This window comes from Xiphophorus couchianus, chromosome 16 (assembly GCF_001444195.1).
Source record: "Xiphophorus couchianus chromosome 16, X_couchianus-1.0, whole genome shotgun sequence".
Taxonomy (NCBI): domain Eukaryota; kingdom Metazoa; phylum Chordata; class Actinopteri; order Cyprinodontiformes; family Poeciliidae; genus Xiphophorus; species Xiphophorus couchianus.
The window spans coordinates 17,701,340-17,714,338 of NC_040243.1; the positions used below are offsets into that span (position 1 = coordinate 17,701,340).

Below are 12,999 nucleotides of genomic sequence, written 5' to 3' on the forward strand. Positions count from 1 at the left end.
CACAATCTTTAGAGTTCCTTGAAATACTTTTTCTAAAATGGTATGTCAGATACATAATTGTGAGCTATAAGTAAGATATAAAGTGATTCTCAAAAATTACAGTCACAATTTTAGTTGTGCTATTCAATAATCGTGTCTCCTTTTAAATAAATTGCTCTGTCTGCAGAAGAATGTGCTCCAGCCAGATTAAACCTGAATAGCATTGCTTCCCCTTAACACAGCATGCTAACGCTCAGACATGGTGGTGGAAGCATCATGCTGTGGGGATGCTTTTTATTCAGCTGGGACAAAGAAGTTGCTGCATTGATAACTTAAGCAGCCAAGAAACCCACGGTAACTCTGGAGGGGCTTCAGTTGACAGGACAACTATTGGTTGTGCCAATACTTGGTGTTCAGCATCATGGTGTGGAGACACTCACACCACATTTTTCAGAATTGTATTCTCAAGAAAATTTTTTAAAAAAAGTGTCCTAATTACATCCAATAAAAACATGACAAAATGTTTCTCTGCTGCTAACTCCACATCCTCTGAGTGTAGCCACCGCTGAAATAATGACAGAAACAGGCAGCCCAAAAGCGATTTTTGTCTTTTATTGGCGTGATGGTCAGACTGCAGTCCAGGTAACAGACAGTGACACACATCTCTGTACACAGCGAGTTTACACTGAAGAGACCATACAGCTTCAGAACAGGAGAAAACAACTTAGAAACATGTTAAAGGGCTGGCCCGCTACAAAAACCATCACCGCTTCGTCAGTCAATGAGAATCCTTGTATTATTTATAGATTTATTTTAAAGGGGAGGGGCTGTAGGGACGGGTGTATTGTAAAATCCATGCAATGTATTGTTCTGGTACCACGGATGGCGCCAGCTGAACTACATCTAACAACCTTTTCATCACTTTAGCTTCACAAAACAACAGAACGATGGCGTAAAACATCAACGTCGGCCCTGTTTAACGAGTTCTCCACAAAGTATTTGCAAAAAGGAGTGCAGTCTACGTAATAAATAACTCTTATTGATAATATTTTCTTATTTTCAGGAGCACAGGACAAACCGGACCCCGGACAGCAACACACAAGAGTTCCATTTACTTCATGAACATACTGAGGTTTTTTTTTTTTTTTTTAGACTTTATTTCGATTTTTTTTTTTTTCACAATCAACCAATACCACAATAGTGTACATAGGGCAGAGCACAAAACACAGAGAATGCTTGTATCAATTATTATTATTAGAATTATTAATAATCATCATCATCTACCGCACTGACTGAATAAGAGACTGAAGCACTGAGAACAATAAAATAATCCTGACCTGACAGCAACCCATATTCATTACATTAACCCAAAAAGGACTTAAAGCAAAAACAAGTATGCTTTTTTTTCTCTCCCTCTTAAGTAATATCATTATGATCATTTCCCACCACAAGTAATAAGTGAATTTCTCTTGGGAGTGATCAGAAAGATAAATGTGTGTAAATGCATTCACCTCACTTTTTAAAGTTTAAATTCATTGAATTGGGCCAAACGCACCAGGCGGCCTGTCGCTGTAAACACGGTGGGAGTCAAGTCAGACAACCACTAGGGGGAGTAGTCGGGTTCAGATGTGCAACATAAATGAGCTGTCCACATGATCAGACGTTTGTTTTGATTCCGTGCATTGTTTGATAAATAGTTTTTCCTCATCGGAATTTAGAAATTAAAAATAAATGAAAAGTGATTTATTACTTTTATGAAAACATAAAATATTAAACTGAAGAACAAGCTGGGTTTTTTTTTTTTAAATCCAAAATGGACATTTAAATTTGTTTGAGTTTTTTTCACTCGGCTTTCATTTCTAGCTACCTGCTGATGTTCCCTGATGCAGAAGTATCAGCAACCTGAAACTGTTTTGCACAATTTAACACTCATTCAGCTATCTGTGTAAATTACATGAGCGATCACCAGGATCACAGTGATGGGAAAAACACTGAGCGAAGAGCCAGAGTTTTGCTTTTTGGGGAGTTGGGGCATATTTTTTAACTCTACTGCCTGCTGGCAAAGCGCTGCAAAATGCCTCGGAGCCAACTTAAAAATGACTTAATTTTCTATATTTAACGAACTCTATACAAAAAGTTTAAGTGTTATTAAGTCCAACCTGCCAAGCTGACTTTTGAGAAAATATTAGTGTGAGAATATAGTTGAGCGTAAAGTTACATCTTGTATTGTAAGCCCACTGTTAAAAAAATTATAATAATAAATAGTTGAAATAACCGATTAGATGAGACTTCTGAGAAGAGCCTTCACATTTGGTGCTGCTTATTGAAAACAAACAAACCTCTCGACTTCATGCTTTGGACTTCGGATAACTTCAGTACAATTTAGGATGAATTATAAACAATCCAAGTTAGAGCAAAACAAAAACTGTCACAAAAACATGCGGAGGAAAAAAAAAAAGATTTATGTGGCAAAAACTAACACATCAGTTATTCTAATCCTGCATGCTAATCTCTGTGTGTATGCGCTCAGTTGCTCTCATGTGAACCCCTGATTACAATGACAATGACAGATCGACAAATGGCAAGTGTGGGTGTGTGTGTGTGTGCGTGTGTGTGTGTGTGTGTGTGTGTGTGTGAGAACCACAGCACAGAAGTGGTGAACTATATACATCGGAGCAAACGGTGACCCACATCCTCCCGACATCAATCCATGTCACAATTAACCCACTCAGATCTAAACGCGGGATTGGAGGATTGACGGATCAGACATCAACTTTAGATTCATTCTTCTTTCTTTTGTCTGAGACTTGACCCGACATTAATAAAAGCTCACCTGTATTCTAAAGAAAATGCTATGAACACTAACAGAGCAATAGCAACACAGGACAGTTTGGCAGCTTTAAAAAAATAAATGGAAACATAAAAGGACCCAATTTCTCCTACACACCTCGTCTTACACTCGTACAATAGGATGCTGTCTCAGATTACACACCTTGTTTGCATTCTCAGCCACTGCGGATGGATTATGAGACTTTTTGCTCACATACTCCGAAGGCAGAAACTGACACAAAAGTTGCTTCAACAAAGTGTCTCTTCTTGGGTCTTCTTTTTTTCATCCATGTTGTTGCAGCTTTTGGTTTTTCCTTCAACATATAGCATATGTGTAGGTCTTTCACTTGAATATTTAGAGGATTATGTCATTATCTTTTTTGAAATGTGAAAAATTAAGCATTTGGACAGCTGTGTGTACCAACTAGAAATGTCAGATGTTTATAGTTTTATCGTTTCTTCACTGTATGTGAAAATAAGAACAAAATCAATGAATATTAAATTGATGAAAATGATTAAAATGAGCACTTAACCAGAAATGTCTATAAGAAATAATTCAAAGTAGATCATGTGGTGGTCATCCAAAGCACAGTACATCACAAAGTAAAATTAATTTATAATTGCTTCATTAATTATCTGTATAATAAGAGGTGAATGGAAAAATGCAAAACAAACGAACCAAAAAACTTGAGGGTTCCCCTAAAGAAAATTCTGACCATGGCCTAATTCAGATTTTGCTCGGCTCTGTGGAAAAGTAAAACACTGCATTTATTAATTGAGCTATTGTAATCAAACTCAACTGCCTACATGAATGAAATAAAGTCTCACAATTCATCTACGGGGATAAAGCAGAGAAGAAATATTCTCCGTTGCGATGCTATTTTCATCTTTGAAGATTTCTAGAAAGACCCTAATTCTGGGAATGATCATTTCAATTTTGACAGCTGCTCATTTGTTATGCATGTTTGTATTAGAAACTTTCCAGGGTAAGGATTTTACAGGAATTTCAGAAGTATGTTATTTGAGGCAGAACCTAAAGTTGACCTGCCTTGACTATGACCTCTCTACCTCCAGTACAGTACAGTGTGTGCCTACCCTACAGTACATAAGAATGCGAGATATTGCACTCGGTCACAAAACATTGCCGTCGTGTACAGCATGAGGAAAACCAACTAAATTAAGTCACTTTCCGAACAATATGGCACTTAGTTGATCTCTACATCTGGAAACGTACAGATTCAGTGCAGATGATCACCAGCTGGGAGCTCAGGAGGAGTTGTCAGTGCAGCTTTAAAAAAAGATAGAAAAAGAAAGAAAACAAGAGCATTCCCTTTTTTTTGCAAGAAAAGGGGACACCTGAACGAATGAAAGCAACAAGATCAAGGTGCTGCAAGAGAGCGCCTTTAAAACGGCTTTGTTGTGGTGGAACTTGTTCAGCACTTCGTCTCTTTCTTTGACAAAATGGTGTTTGAAACACTTTACTCGCTACCCGCTTCTGTTTTCCCTCCTCTGGTTTTGATTTCGATTTATCTGCGTTGATGCAGGAGGAAAGTCCTTTCTGCAGGTCTAGAAAAAAGGCAGATAAAGCTGGAATGTTCAGGAGGGGGCAGGAAACGAGAGGAGGAAACAAAGAAGCAGACGCCTGACTATTTTCTTTTTTTCTTTTTTCTTTTTCTAACAGCGACTGAAAACTGCGCCCCGGATCAACTCATAAACAGCTTCACTTGAAACAGAAATCACAGAAAGCTATTTTCTCTGATCTGCAATTCTTCCACCGTCACGTCCGTCTGTCCTAGTAAATGGGAACCTGGTATGTGGGGGCCGTGTTGTTCTCGGTGAAGGGCGGGCTCTGGTAGGCTTCTGTGGTCTCGGCCGGGACGCCGCCTGGCGAACTGGACGGGTACGGCTGGGTGGGCGCGGCGCCGTCCATGTGCTCAGTGGTGAACAGGGTCATGTCTGTACCCAGAAGATACTTCTGGACTGCACGCACTGTTAGTCCAGCCTGCAAAGGGCAGCGGAGGGGGCAGGGACATTACAGTAAAGTAAATTATTCAAGATGCTGCACAGTCAGAGTGAGCTCATCAAAATCAATAGCCAGGATTTTATCCACATAAGAAAATCCATTAAACACGACTGGCTTAGCTAGATCATGCCGAATTTGAAATATAAACAAACTGGTGTCTTCCTTGCCGTTTCTTTGAAATAATATGTCTTATTAAGAAATGATAAGTATTACTGTCTTGTCGTACCCAAGCATGGGCCTTGAACAGGCGCTTAAGCTAAGCTAAGACAACTTAGCTTTAGCTAGCTAGTCATCTTAGGCAAGAAAACAAGTTAGCTTAGTGTTTAAGCTAAGCTGATTTAGCTTTGCTTAAATTAATTTCATCTGGGTTCTGTCCAAAATCCGCGCAATAACTCAAAAACTGTCAGCATAGAGAAACATGGTCCTAGTACTTAAAGTCACTCACATACTAAAGAAAGAAAAGTTTAGCATTTTGGTTTAATTTACTAGCACAGCCAATGCTAATCAATTAGCTTTAGCCTGGCTGCTAGCCGGAAGGCTGTCTGTTTGCAGTAGAGATTGAGATGTCTGAATTTGTATCTTTTTTTTTGTACCCCACAAGGGGGTCTTGTTTTGTGGGCTCTAGTGTCCCTTATTTTTTGGAAGCAGGCTGACAGGAAAGGGGGAAGAAGATGGGGGAAGACATGCGGCAAATGTTGCCGGGCCGGGAGTTGAACCCACGACGGCCACATCGTTGAGGACTCAAGGCCTCCAAACATGGGTCGCGCTGTTCCCTACGCCACCACGGCACGCCCAGATGTCTGAACGTTTTAGCAAAATTATCAACCTTGATCACAAAAACATAGATTTTCGTTTTTTATAAAAAAAAATTTTAAAAATCAAAAGCATGCTTATTGATGATATTTGTTTTTGTTTTAAATAATAGGCTACATAAGCATTAAACCAGCTGATGTCAGAATCACTGTTTTCAAACAGTGGGACGTCGGGTATAAAAAGACGTCCTGCTTTATTTCAAGAGCACTGCTCTGATTTGCAAATCCTGACTGCCAAACGTTCCCAACCGACAGCCCAGAGGGTAGGCTGATCTGGAAACAGGAAATGACTAAAATTCCCCAAAGCTGATGTGCAAGACTGATTAAAACCCACTAGAAACATTTTTGATTCATTTCTGGTGCTCAAGGAAGTCGAAGTTGCTATGAAAGTTGCTCTCATTTCACTGTTGTTACACGTTAAGTGTACTGAGCAGAGTTGCTTTTAATGTTGGCTGAGGCAGAAACTGATCCATAACTTGGAGGAAGTAGTCCACCATTTTCCAATTGATTTTTAAAAATCCAGCAGGACCACATCATCTGCAAAAAGCCAAACCAGGCATCATCCTTTCAAAGACTTTACCTTGAGATCTTGTCAATCAATACCACTAATAGAATCAGTGAAAAGGAGCAGCACCTGTTGGCGAACACTTTCGATTTTGTGCTGAGCAAATGGACACGGCTCTTGCTTTCGTTGTACAAGGACTTGAAGACATGATAAAGGTCAGGAAACAGTCAGCACTGCTCCAAACCCTGTTTATAGAGCCAATTTGATCAATTTCAAAACCATTTTTTGGCATTTTCTTCTGGTGTGTGCGTGGTTTCGTAGCCTTACCCATGTGATTATGGAGAAGAAGGAGAAGGCGATTGCTGCCCGTGCTGCATCTGCTCCCTGGTTGAGAGGCAGCTCATCGATTTTGGTCCGAGACCACTGATTGGCTAGGAAGCAGAAACTTACAAAGTACAGAAAGGTCCAACAACCTACAGGAAACCAGCAGAACAAAGAAATGTTATTTCCAAGGAAACTCGTTTGATGCTCCTGACAGGAGCGACCTGTGGTCTATTATTTCTCATTTCCCACTTCCTTGAATTGAGAATAAATATTTTAGGAATTAAAAAAGCTCTCATTTCTCTAACGGATGCAACCAGATTACAGGTTCATTTCTCCAAATGTATTGTTTTACATGATGTTTCAGCATTAGTAAGGTTTCATAAATTCTCCTTGAATTTGTATAATGCTCACCTTTGTTTTCAGAGAAAAGCAACACCTATTACTGTCTTTTACACTGGCTTAGGGGGGATTAATATCTCTTGAAATCTTTTTCATTTAGTTGCACTACAGCTGCAAACATAAATGTTTATTCTTCTGACTTTATGTAACAAACCGAGGTAACGTTTGTTTGTGAAACTGAAAAATTATACATGGGTTTGCATTTTTCTGTCCATTCTTCTTTGCAAAATAACTCAACCTCAGAATGGGTGTAAAGCCTATATGAGTATCAATTTTAATGTCTTACCACAGATTCTCAATTGGACTTCAGTCTGGACTTTGACTGGGCCATCGAAAGACATGAATGTGAAGGTGAATCGCTGCCATAGTCTCAAATATTTTGCTAACTCTAACAGGTTTTCTTCTTCTATGGCTCAGGTTAGTGACCCACAACACAACGCAGAGGACGATGAATTCAAGATAATGTGCAGTATTTGTTTTCCACCCGAAATAGAGTTGCCAATGTTCAGCATGGCTTTGATCCTTCTTCCACACGTGTGTCCTGTCCCCTACATGGCTTTTGGTGAACTGTAATGTTTGATTTGACTTCTTCTCACCTGAGAAGCCAATCTCCAGCATCACAGCCTTCTTCCTGTCTTTGACCGAGCTGATGGAGGAGAACTTGTAGTCGAGAAGGAAGAAGAAGGAGCATGCCAGCAGGCCCACCAGGCCCACAAACACGCCGTAGTTGCAGGCGTCACTGTTCCTGTTGAAGACGCAGTGAAGGCGCTCACTGCCCAGGTTGACATAACCCTCGTTCACGATGGAGGCGAAGACCACCAGGGAGAATATCTGTAGGCAGGAAGAACAGGAGGTGGATGAGTTAAACATGCAAATTACATAAGAAATATCAGTATTATATGATTAAAATTCTCTTGTTATGCTTAAAAACGTTTTGTTTTTTTTCAGGCACATTGAAAGCACCATGCTCTAAATGCCCCTCTTTGGCATTAGCCTAATTTCTGCTTGGGCTATTTTTTCTTTCTTCTTCTTCTTCTTCTCTGACTGACTGAAGATGAGGACGCTTCACTTCCTCTACAGAATTAAACTCCCCTGAATACCAAACACCGAAACAGAAGTGTGCCATCGGCTGCTGTGGCTGCTGCCACCAAGTTGTTGTGTTCGTCTCACAGCGTTGAGTTAAGGCTTTTTACCATGAGGCACCTTTTTCCTCATCCAGCCTCTTCTCTTAGTTCAGAACCTAAACGCCAACATGCATCAGCTGACCAGCAGTCTTCAGTTTAATAAGGCCATGTGACACACCAACACAGAGAGAAAAATGCACTCGTACCGAGGGGGTCTGGGTCATATGATGAAGAAAGGACACACAATGGGATAATGTCGGGCCGACATTCTAACCTAATCACATGAGCGGACGTAATCTGAACAGATAGACGCGCAGGAGCTCTGGGTGAATCAGTGGGATGAAGCGGCGTTTAGCGTCACCGCGATGCGTCATTGAAGTTCAAAACAGTAGTTTTCTCAAGTTTCCTGTCCTTTCCACTTAAATATTATCTCTTTTTTTTTTTAGAAAAGCTTTCACATATTTTAAAAAGCAACAAAAGTGAAAATCCTGAAAAAATTAAACAGATTTATTCTGTTTTTGCGTCCTCTTTTTTTTTAAGCCGCACTTGAAGGCTTCAGATTTTGAAAGAAATTCTGATATTATACAAACATAACCTGAGTAATGTAAAAAATTAATTTTTGAATGGGGATTTCTTTTATCGAGGAATAAAAAAAAAACAAGCTATGCAAACAGACGTGGAACAATGTGAAAATGCAATCCTCTTGCTAAATTATGAACTTGTCAAATTATTTTTTACTAGCCTTATCCGTTCCTGCAGAATCAAATCAAATAAAATAAATTAAAAATACTTAAACAGAACCTGTCTGACAAAATAAGCTACTATATCTCAAAAAGCAGTAAAGCTTCTGTAAAATAAAATAAAACAAAAATAATACCACAAAAAAATTGACAAAAAAATATTGTTGACGCACTTGTTCATTTAAACCAACTATGATAAACACACAACACAAAAATCTTTGGTGGGCCCCCAAATTAAACTTTGCCCGGGGCTCCAGTCAGCCTTTTGCAGGCTCTGGATTCATTTCCATCTGGACTGATCTTCAGTATATCTGCTGAAAATATGTGTAGGTTTGCTGTGTTACAAGGATCTAAATGAAAATGTTATGGTCCATCTATAAAAACACAAACACGACACTGTGTTGTCAGAAGACGTAAGATAATGAAACGTACTGCACGCACTTCATTGTTCCACAAACCACTGCGCCGCTAAAGACGAGCTCCTTCGCGGAACCCAAACGTCAGACCACGACGCATCTCCGTGGTCCTGCGTGCGTAATGATGCTGGCGGACCAATCACAGGTGAGATGGTGAACGACAACCGTGTGGGTAAATCAGTAAAAGCATCAGCTGGAAATTACATCGCAAATAAAAAATAAAAAAAATGGAAATAGCGTTTAACTATGAGAGAATCCAAAATAATAACATCTAGTGTGTAAGTAAGTTGGTTAATTTGATGGATAATTAGCCTGAATGTCTGATTCTCTGATCCGATCTTCTGGGTGGGTGTGTGCGTGCGTGTGCGTGTGTTGTGCTGAGGTGTAACCTGGAAATAACAGCACCGGGCAACAATAGGTCAGTTTGTACCCCGGAAAGCATCTGTAGAGGAAGCAGTTGTGGACGGTGTCAACCAAACAGCAGGCCTGGTAACACCCTGCACCAGATTTCTTGAACACACACACACACACACACGCACACACACACACACACACACACACACACACACCCATACATGCACACGCAGCAATTCACCTTCATTTTTTACGTTTCTATCCGCACATCCCGCTGACCAGCTTTTGCCCACACACGCACGAATAGCCACACTAATAGCAGGCTGAAATGCAGAACGCAAACGGAACATCTCTCACCCAGGAGAGCACTCTCAGGATGGTCTGCGGCTGCTTGGCGAACGTGATCGGGTCCACAGCGGTCCCGGTTCGGCCCGCTCCGAACGATCCCACTCCGTCCATCTTCTGTCTCTCGCTCTCTTTCACTCCCTCTTTCTCCCTCTCTCTCGGTGTGTGCGCTCGGTGCGGCTCCACGATCACCCGGCTCCGCGGCAGGATGGATGGATGGATGCGCTGCTGAAGGGACGGGTCCTGCGCGCTCCCAGTGGCGCGGGGACGAGCAGGAGAGAGAGAGTGAGAGGGAGGGAGAGAGAGAGAGAGAGAGGGAGGGAGGGAGAGAGAGAGAGAGAGAGAGCTGCCAGATGTAAATGTCTTAATTTGTGCTTAAATTTGTGTAGCTTTAAAAATTGTTTGACTTCTTTTTTGTAAAGTATGATTCTGTAGGGAGGTTTTGAGCAGTTAGTATGTTAATTAATATCAGTAGCACATCCAACATTTTTTGCTTGGATAAGGAGAAAGTTATCCAAGTTGGGATGTGAGGGAACAAGGGAAGCTTTATGAGGCTTTTCATACCAAAGAGTTAGTCCAATTAACTTTCTATTTTCTGTTCAACCAACCTGCAGGTAAGACACTGACTGTTCATACCTTATTCCAGGTAACCAACCTAAACGAATCTGAACCGTGTTCTTCAAGTAAAATATTCAGACACCACTGTCATAGAGGAGAAGAATGGGTTACAAAGAACCCAAATGTATATTTTGTTTTAAAAAAAATTTAAATACGTCTTTCATCGTTTTTTTTATTTTTATTTTAGAATTACACTTGTCACACAAACTAAACATAAAACAACAAAGGTGTAGAATTGATCATTCACTGTTCTTTTAAATTAGCGTCTTTGCACGTCTCCCGCTGAGGCTTGACGCCCCGTCGTCACACACGCGCTCAGTCACAGGAGCCGTCCTTCCAGCCGTCTTTCCACCTCTCGTCCACTAGCGAGCAGTCGAACTCGGGCTTCCCCAGCCGGACGTTGACTTGGTTGTGAAGGCGGCAGAGCCACTGCGAGAGAGCGTGGCGGCTGCTCGTATCCGGACGGTTGGTCTTCAGTCTGCAGGGAGGAAATGGGGTTTGATTAGAGCCGTCATTGATTTTACACTTTATGCTCTCATGATGGACATCATGACACCGCCGAGTATGTCGATAGATGTAATATTCAATGATCCCAGCCACACAACTAAACTGACCTTAAGAATGGATAAGGAAGGTAAACATTAAGCTTCTGGGATGACCCCAACGGAAACTCATTTAAATAGGCAGCATTATGTGTTTTCTAGCCACAGAGTGTTGTTTTATAGCACAATCAAGTAACCATGTTGACTTCAGTTGTTATAAAAAATACTATAAGTGTGTATAACACAACTTACAAGAAATTTGACTTTGTAACTTAATGCCTTGAAATTGAGCCTCTGTCTCTTTAAAAACTCCTGCTCTTTCTGGAACGCCACCTTCAGGAAGTCATCACAAAATGGCTCCTCTATTAACCCTTTAGCAACACTTTTAACCAGCGTTTCACTGAGAAGTAGCTCACTCAGCAGATGCGTAGTTTCGCCAGGTGTTTGCTAATTGCTGCAGGCTAGTCTAGAGGAGTTGACTGTGGGAGTTGTTAGAAACTGCAGCTGCGAGGAGGAGCTGCGTCTCAAAGGCGGAGCTCGGTCCACCCGCTCGTTTTGCACAGCTGAATGGTTGCCACGGGAGACGAAAAGATTTCTCTAACTATCTTTTTGACTAGGGAATACCTTAATACTGTGATGTGAGGCTCAAAGCTATTTTACATAATTCTGCCCCATTAAACGAACCAGCTATGCCAAGAGCAAAGTTAAAAATCCAGATGAAGTTTTGCCATAATCTTGTAGATGACAAGAAGTTTGTGGTTTCTCTGCAAATTGCAACGTGTCTGATTGTGAAATCTAGACTGGATAAGAGTAAACACACAAATTCGAGACTGTGTACCCAACTTATGTTATTTACATCCTTCAACGAAGCTTTAATAGCACCAGATTTAGATGATATTCTTGTCCATGATGAGAGTATGTAAACTCCCCTGGGCCTTTGACGGTAGTGATCCGTGGTCTGACCTGCTCCTGAGATCTTCTGCACATTCTCCACAGGGGTAGAACTTGGAGAAGAGGTTGATTAACTGCCCCATGTCTTGCTGCTGGATGGAAGACGGATGATCGGGATAGTACGCTGCCATGGTGTGCAGAAACGACCAAGTGCTCCGTCCCAACTCCTCTCTGTCCAGTGGGCACTGAGGATCTGGCTGCTCTGTTTCTGAACCGTGCTTCTGCTGCAGAAGAAGAGAGACAGTAAAACCCAGATAAGTCACTTAGTTACAAAACTTAGCAGGAATTATACGTGGGTGAAGCAATGCTCTAAGGTCAACAACTCATGATAAGAGATAGTGGTAGTATGGGCTGGGGGTACGATTCTTCAGCAGGAAAAGTAAAGTATAGTGAAGTCCTGCAATATTGATCCACCGGTCAGTCACTAAAGAGTAATCGGTGCTTCTCTCCCAAGACGACTCCACTCAAAACTAAAACCCCTACTACCTTCACCCTTTTACCCACCTGTGCAGCAGCTGCTGTGCTCTGCAGTTTCATCCAGGACTTAAAGTCCGTACAGGCTCTACACGGCTTCTTTTTGGCCTCCGCGCTTTGCTCATGTCCTTTCCCGGAGCTGTCCTGCTGAGGTACCGGGAAGGGAAAACCTTCAAACCCAGGCGGACTGGCGGATGACGGTCCATTGCTTGCTGGCTCCTCAGCCATGTTTGCGTTAGTTAAGACCTCTGACAGACCTGCTGGATCGATAAATAACAAGAATGACTGTTGGACAAAACTAAGGTAGTTATGACTGGAGACATCGCTGGTTGCTAGTTTTCTCTGCGCGGTGAGTACATCGTTACGGTTAAGCCGGCGACTAATGCAATTCCGTGTAATGTATGAAGCGGTCAGGTTTTGTAATCGCGAGTTTCCTTGTTTCTACCGGACTTTTTACAGGAACGGAACTGTTTCCTGGTGTTGTGTCGAGTAGGAGGTTCCCCGACAAAATGAGTTTACCCACCAAATGCGCTTATACACGACTTTTTACGGCCGCTTTTTTCA

The 12,999-nt window shown here is 41.5% G+C and overlaps 2 protein-coding genes across 3 annotated transcripts; both read right to left on the reverse strand.

Annotated features, from left to right (window-relative positions):
- Positions 1-575: 575 nt before the first annotated feature.
- Positions 576-10,123, reverse strand: syngr3a (synaptogyrin 3a). Of its 2 annotated transcripts, none has more exons than XM_028041507.1 (4): positions 9,863-10,123; positions 7,468-7,702; positions 6,476-6,621; positions 576-4,810 (listed from the first exon to the last, which is right to left on the reverse strand). In XM_028041507.1, the coding sequence occupies exons 1-4, from the start codon at positions 9,962-9,964 to the stop codon at positions 4,601-4,603; spliced, it is 693 nt and encodes a 230-aa protein (XP_027897308.1). In that variant the 5' UTR covers positions 9,965-10,123; the 3' UTR covers positions 576-4,600. The 2 variants fall into 2 exon arrangements, with proteins under 2 accessions (XP_027897308.1, XP_027897309.1); XM_028041508.1 differs by lacking the exon at positions 9,863-10,123 and adding an exon at positions 9,747-9,856.
- Positions 10,124-10,624: 501 nt separating this feature from the next.
- On the reverse strand, positions 10,625-12,971 carry gfer (growth factor, augmenter of liver regeneration (ERV1 homolog, S. cerevisiae)). The gene is made up of 3 exons (XM_028041509.1): positions 12,466-12,971; positions 11,974-12,185; positions 10,625-10,946 (listed from the first exon to the last, which is right to left on the reverse strand). The coding sequence occupies exons 1-3, from the start codon at positions 12,661-12,663 to the stop codon at positions 10,784-10,786; spliced, it is 573 nt and encodes a 190-aa protein (XP_027897310.1). The 5' UTR covers positions 12,664-12,971; the 3' UTR covers positions 10,625-10,783.
- Between the last annotated feature and the right edge of the window lie 28 nt (positions 12,972-12,999).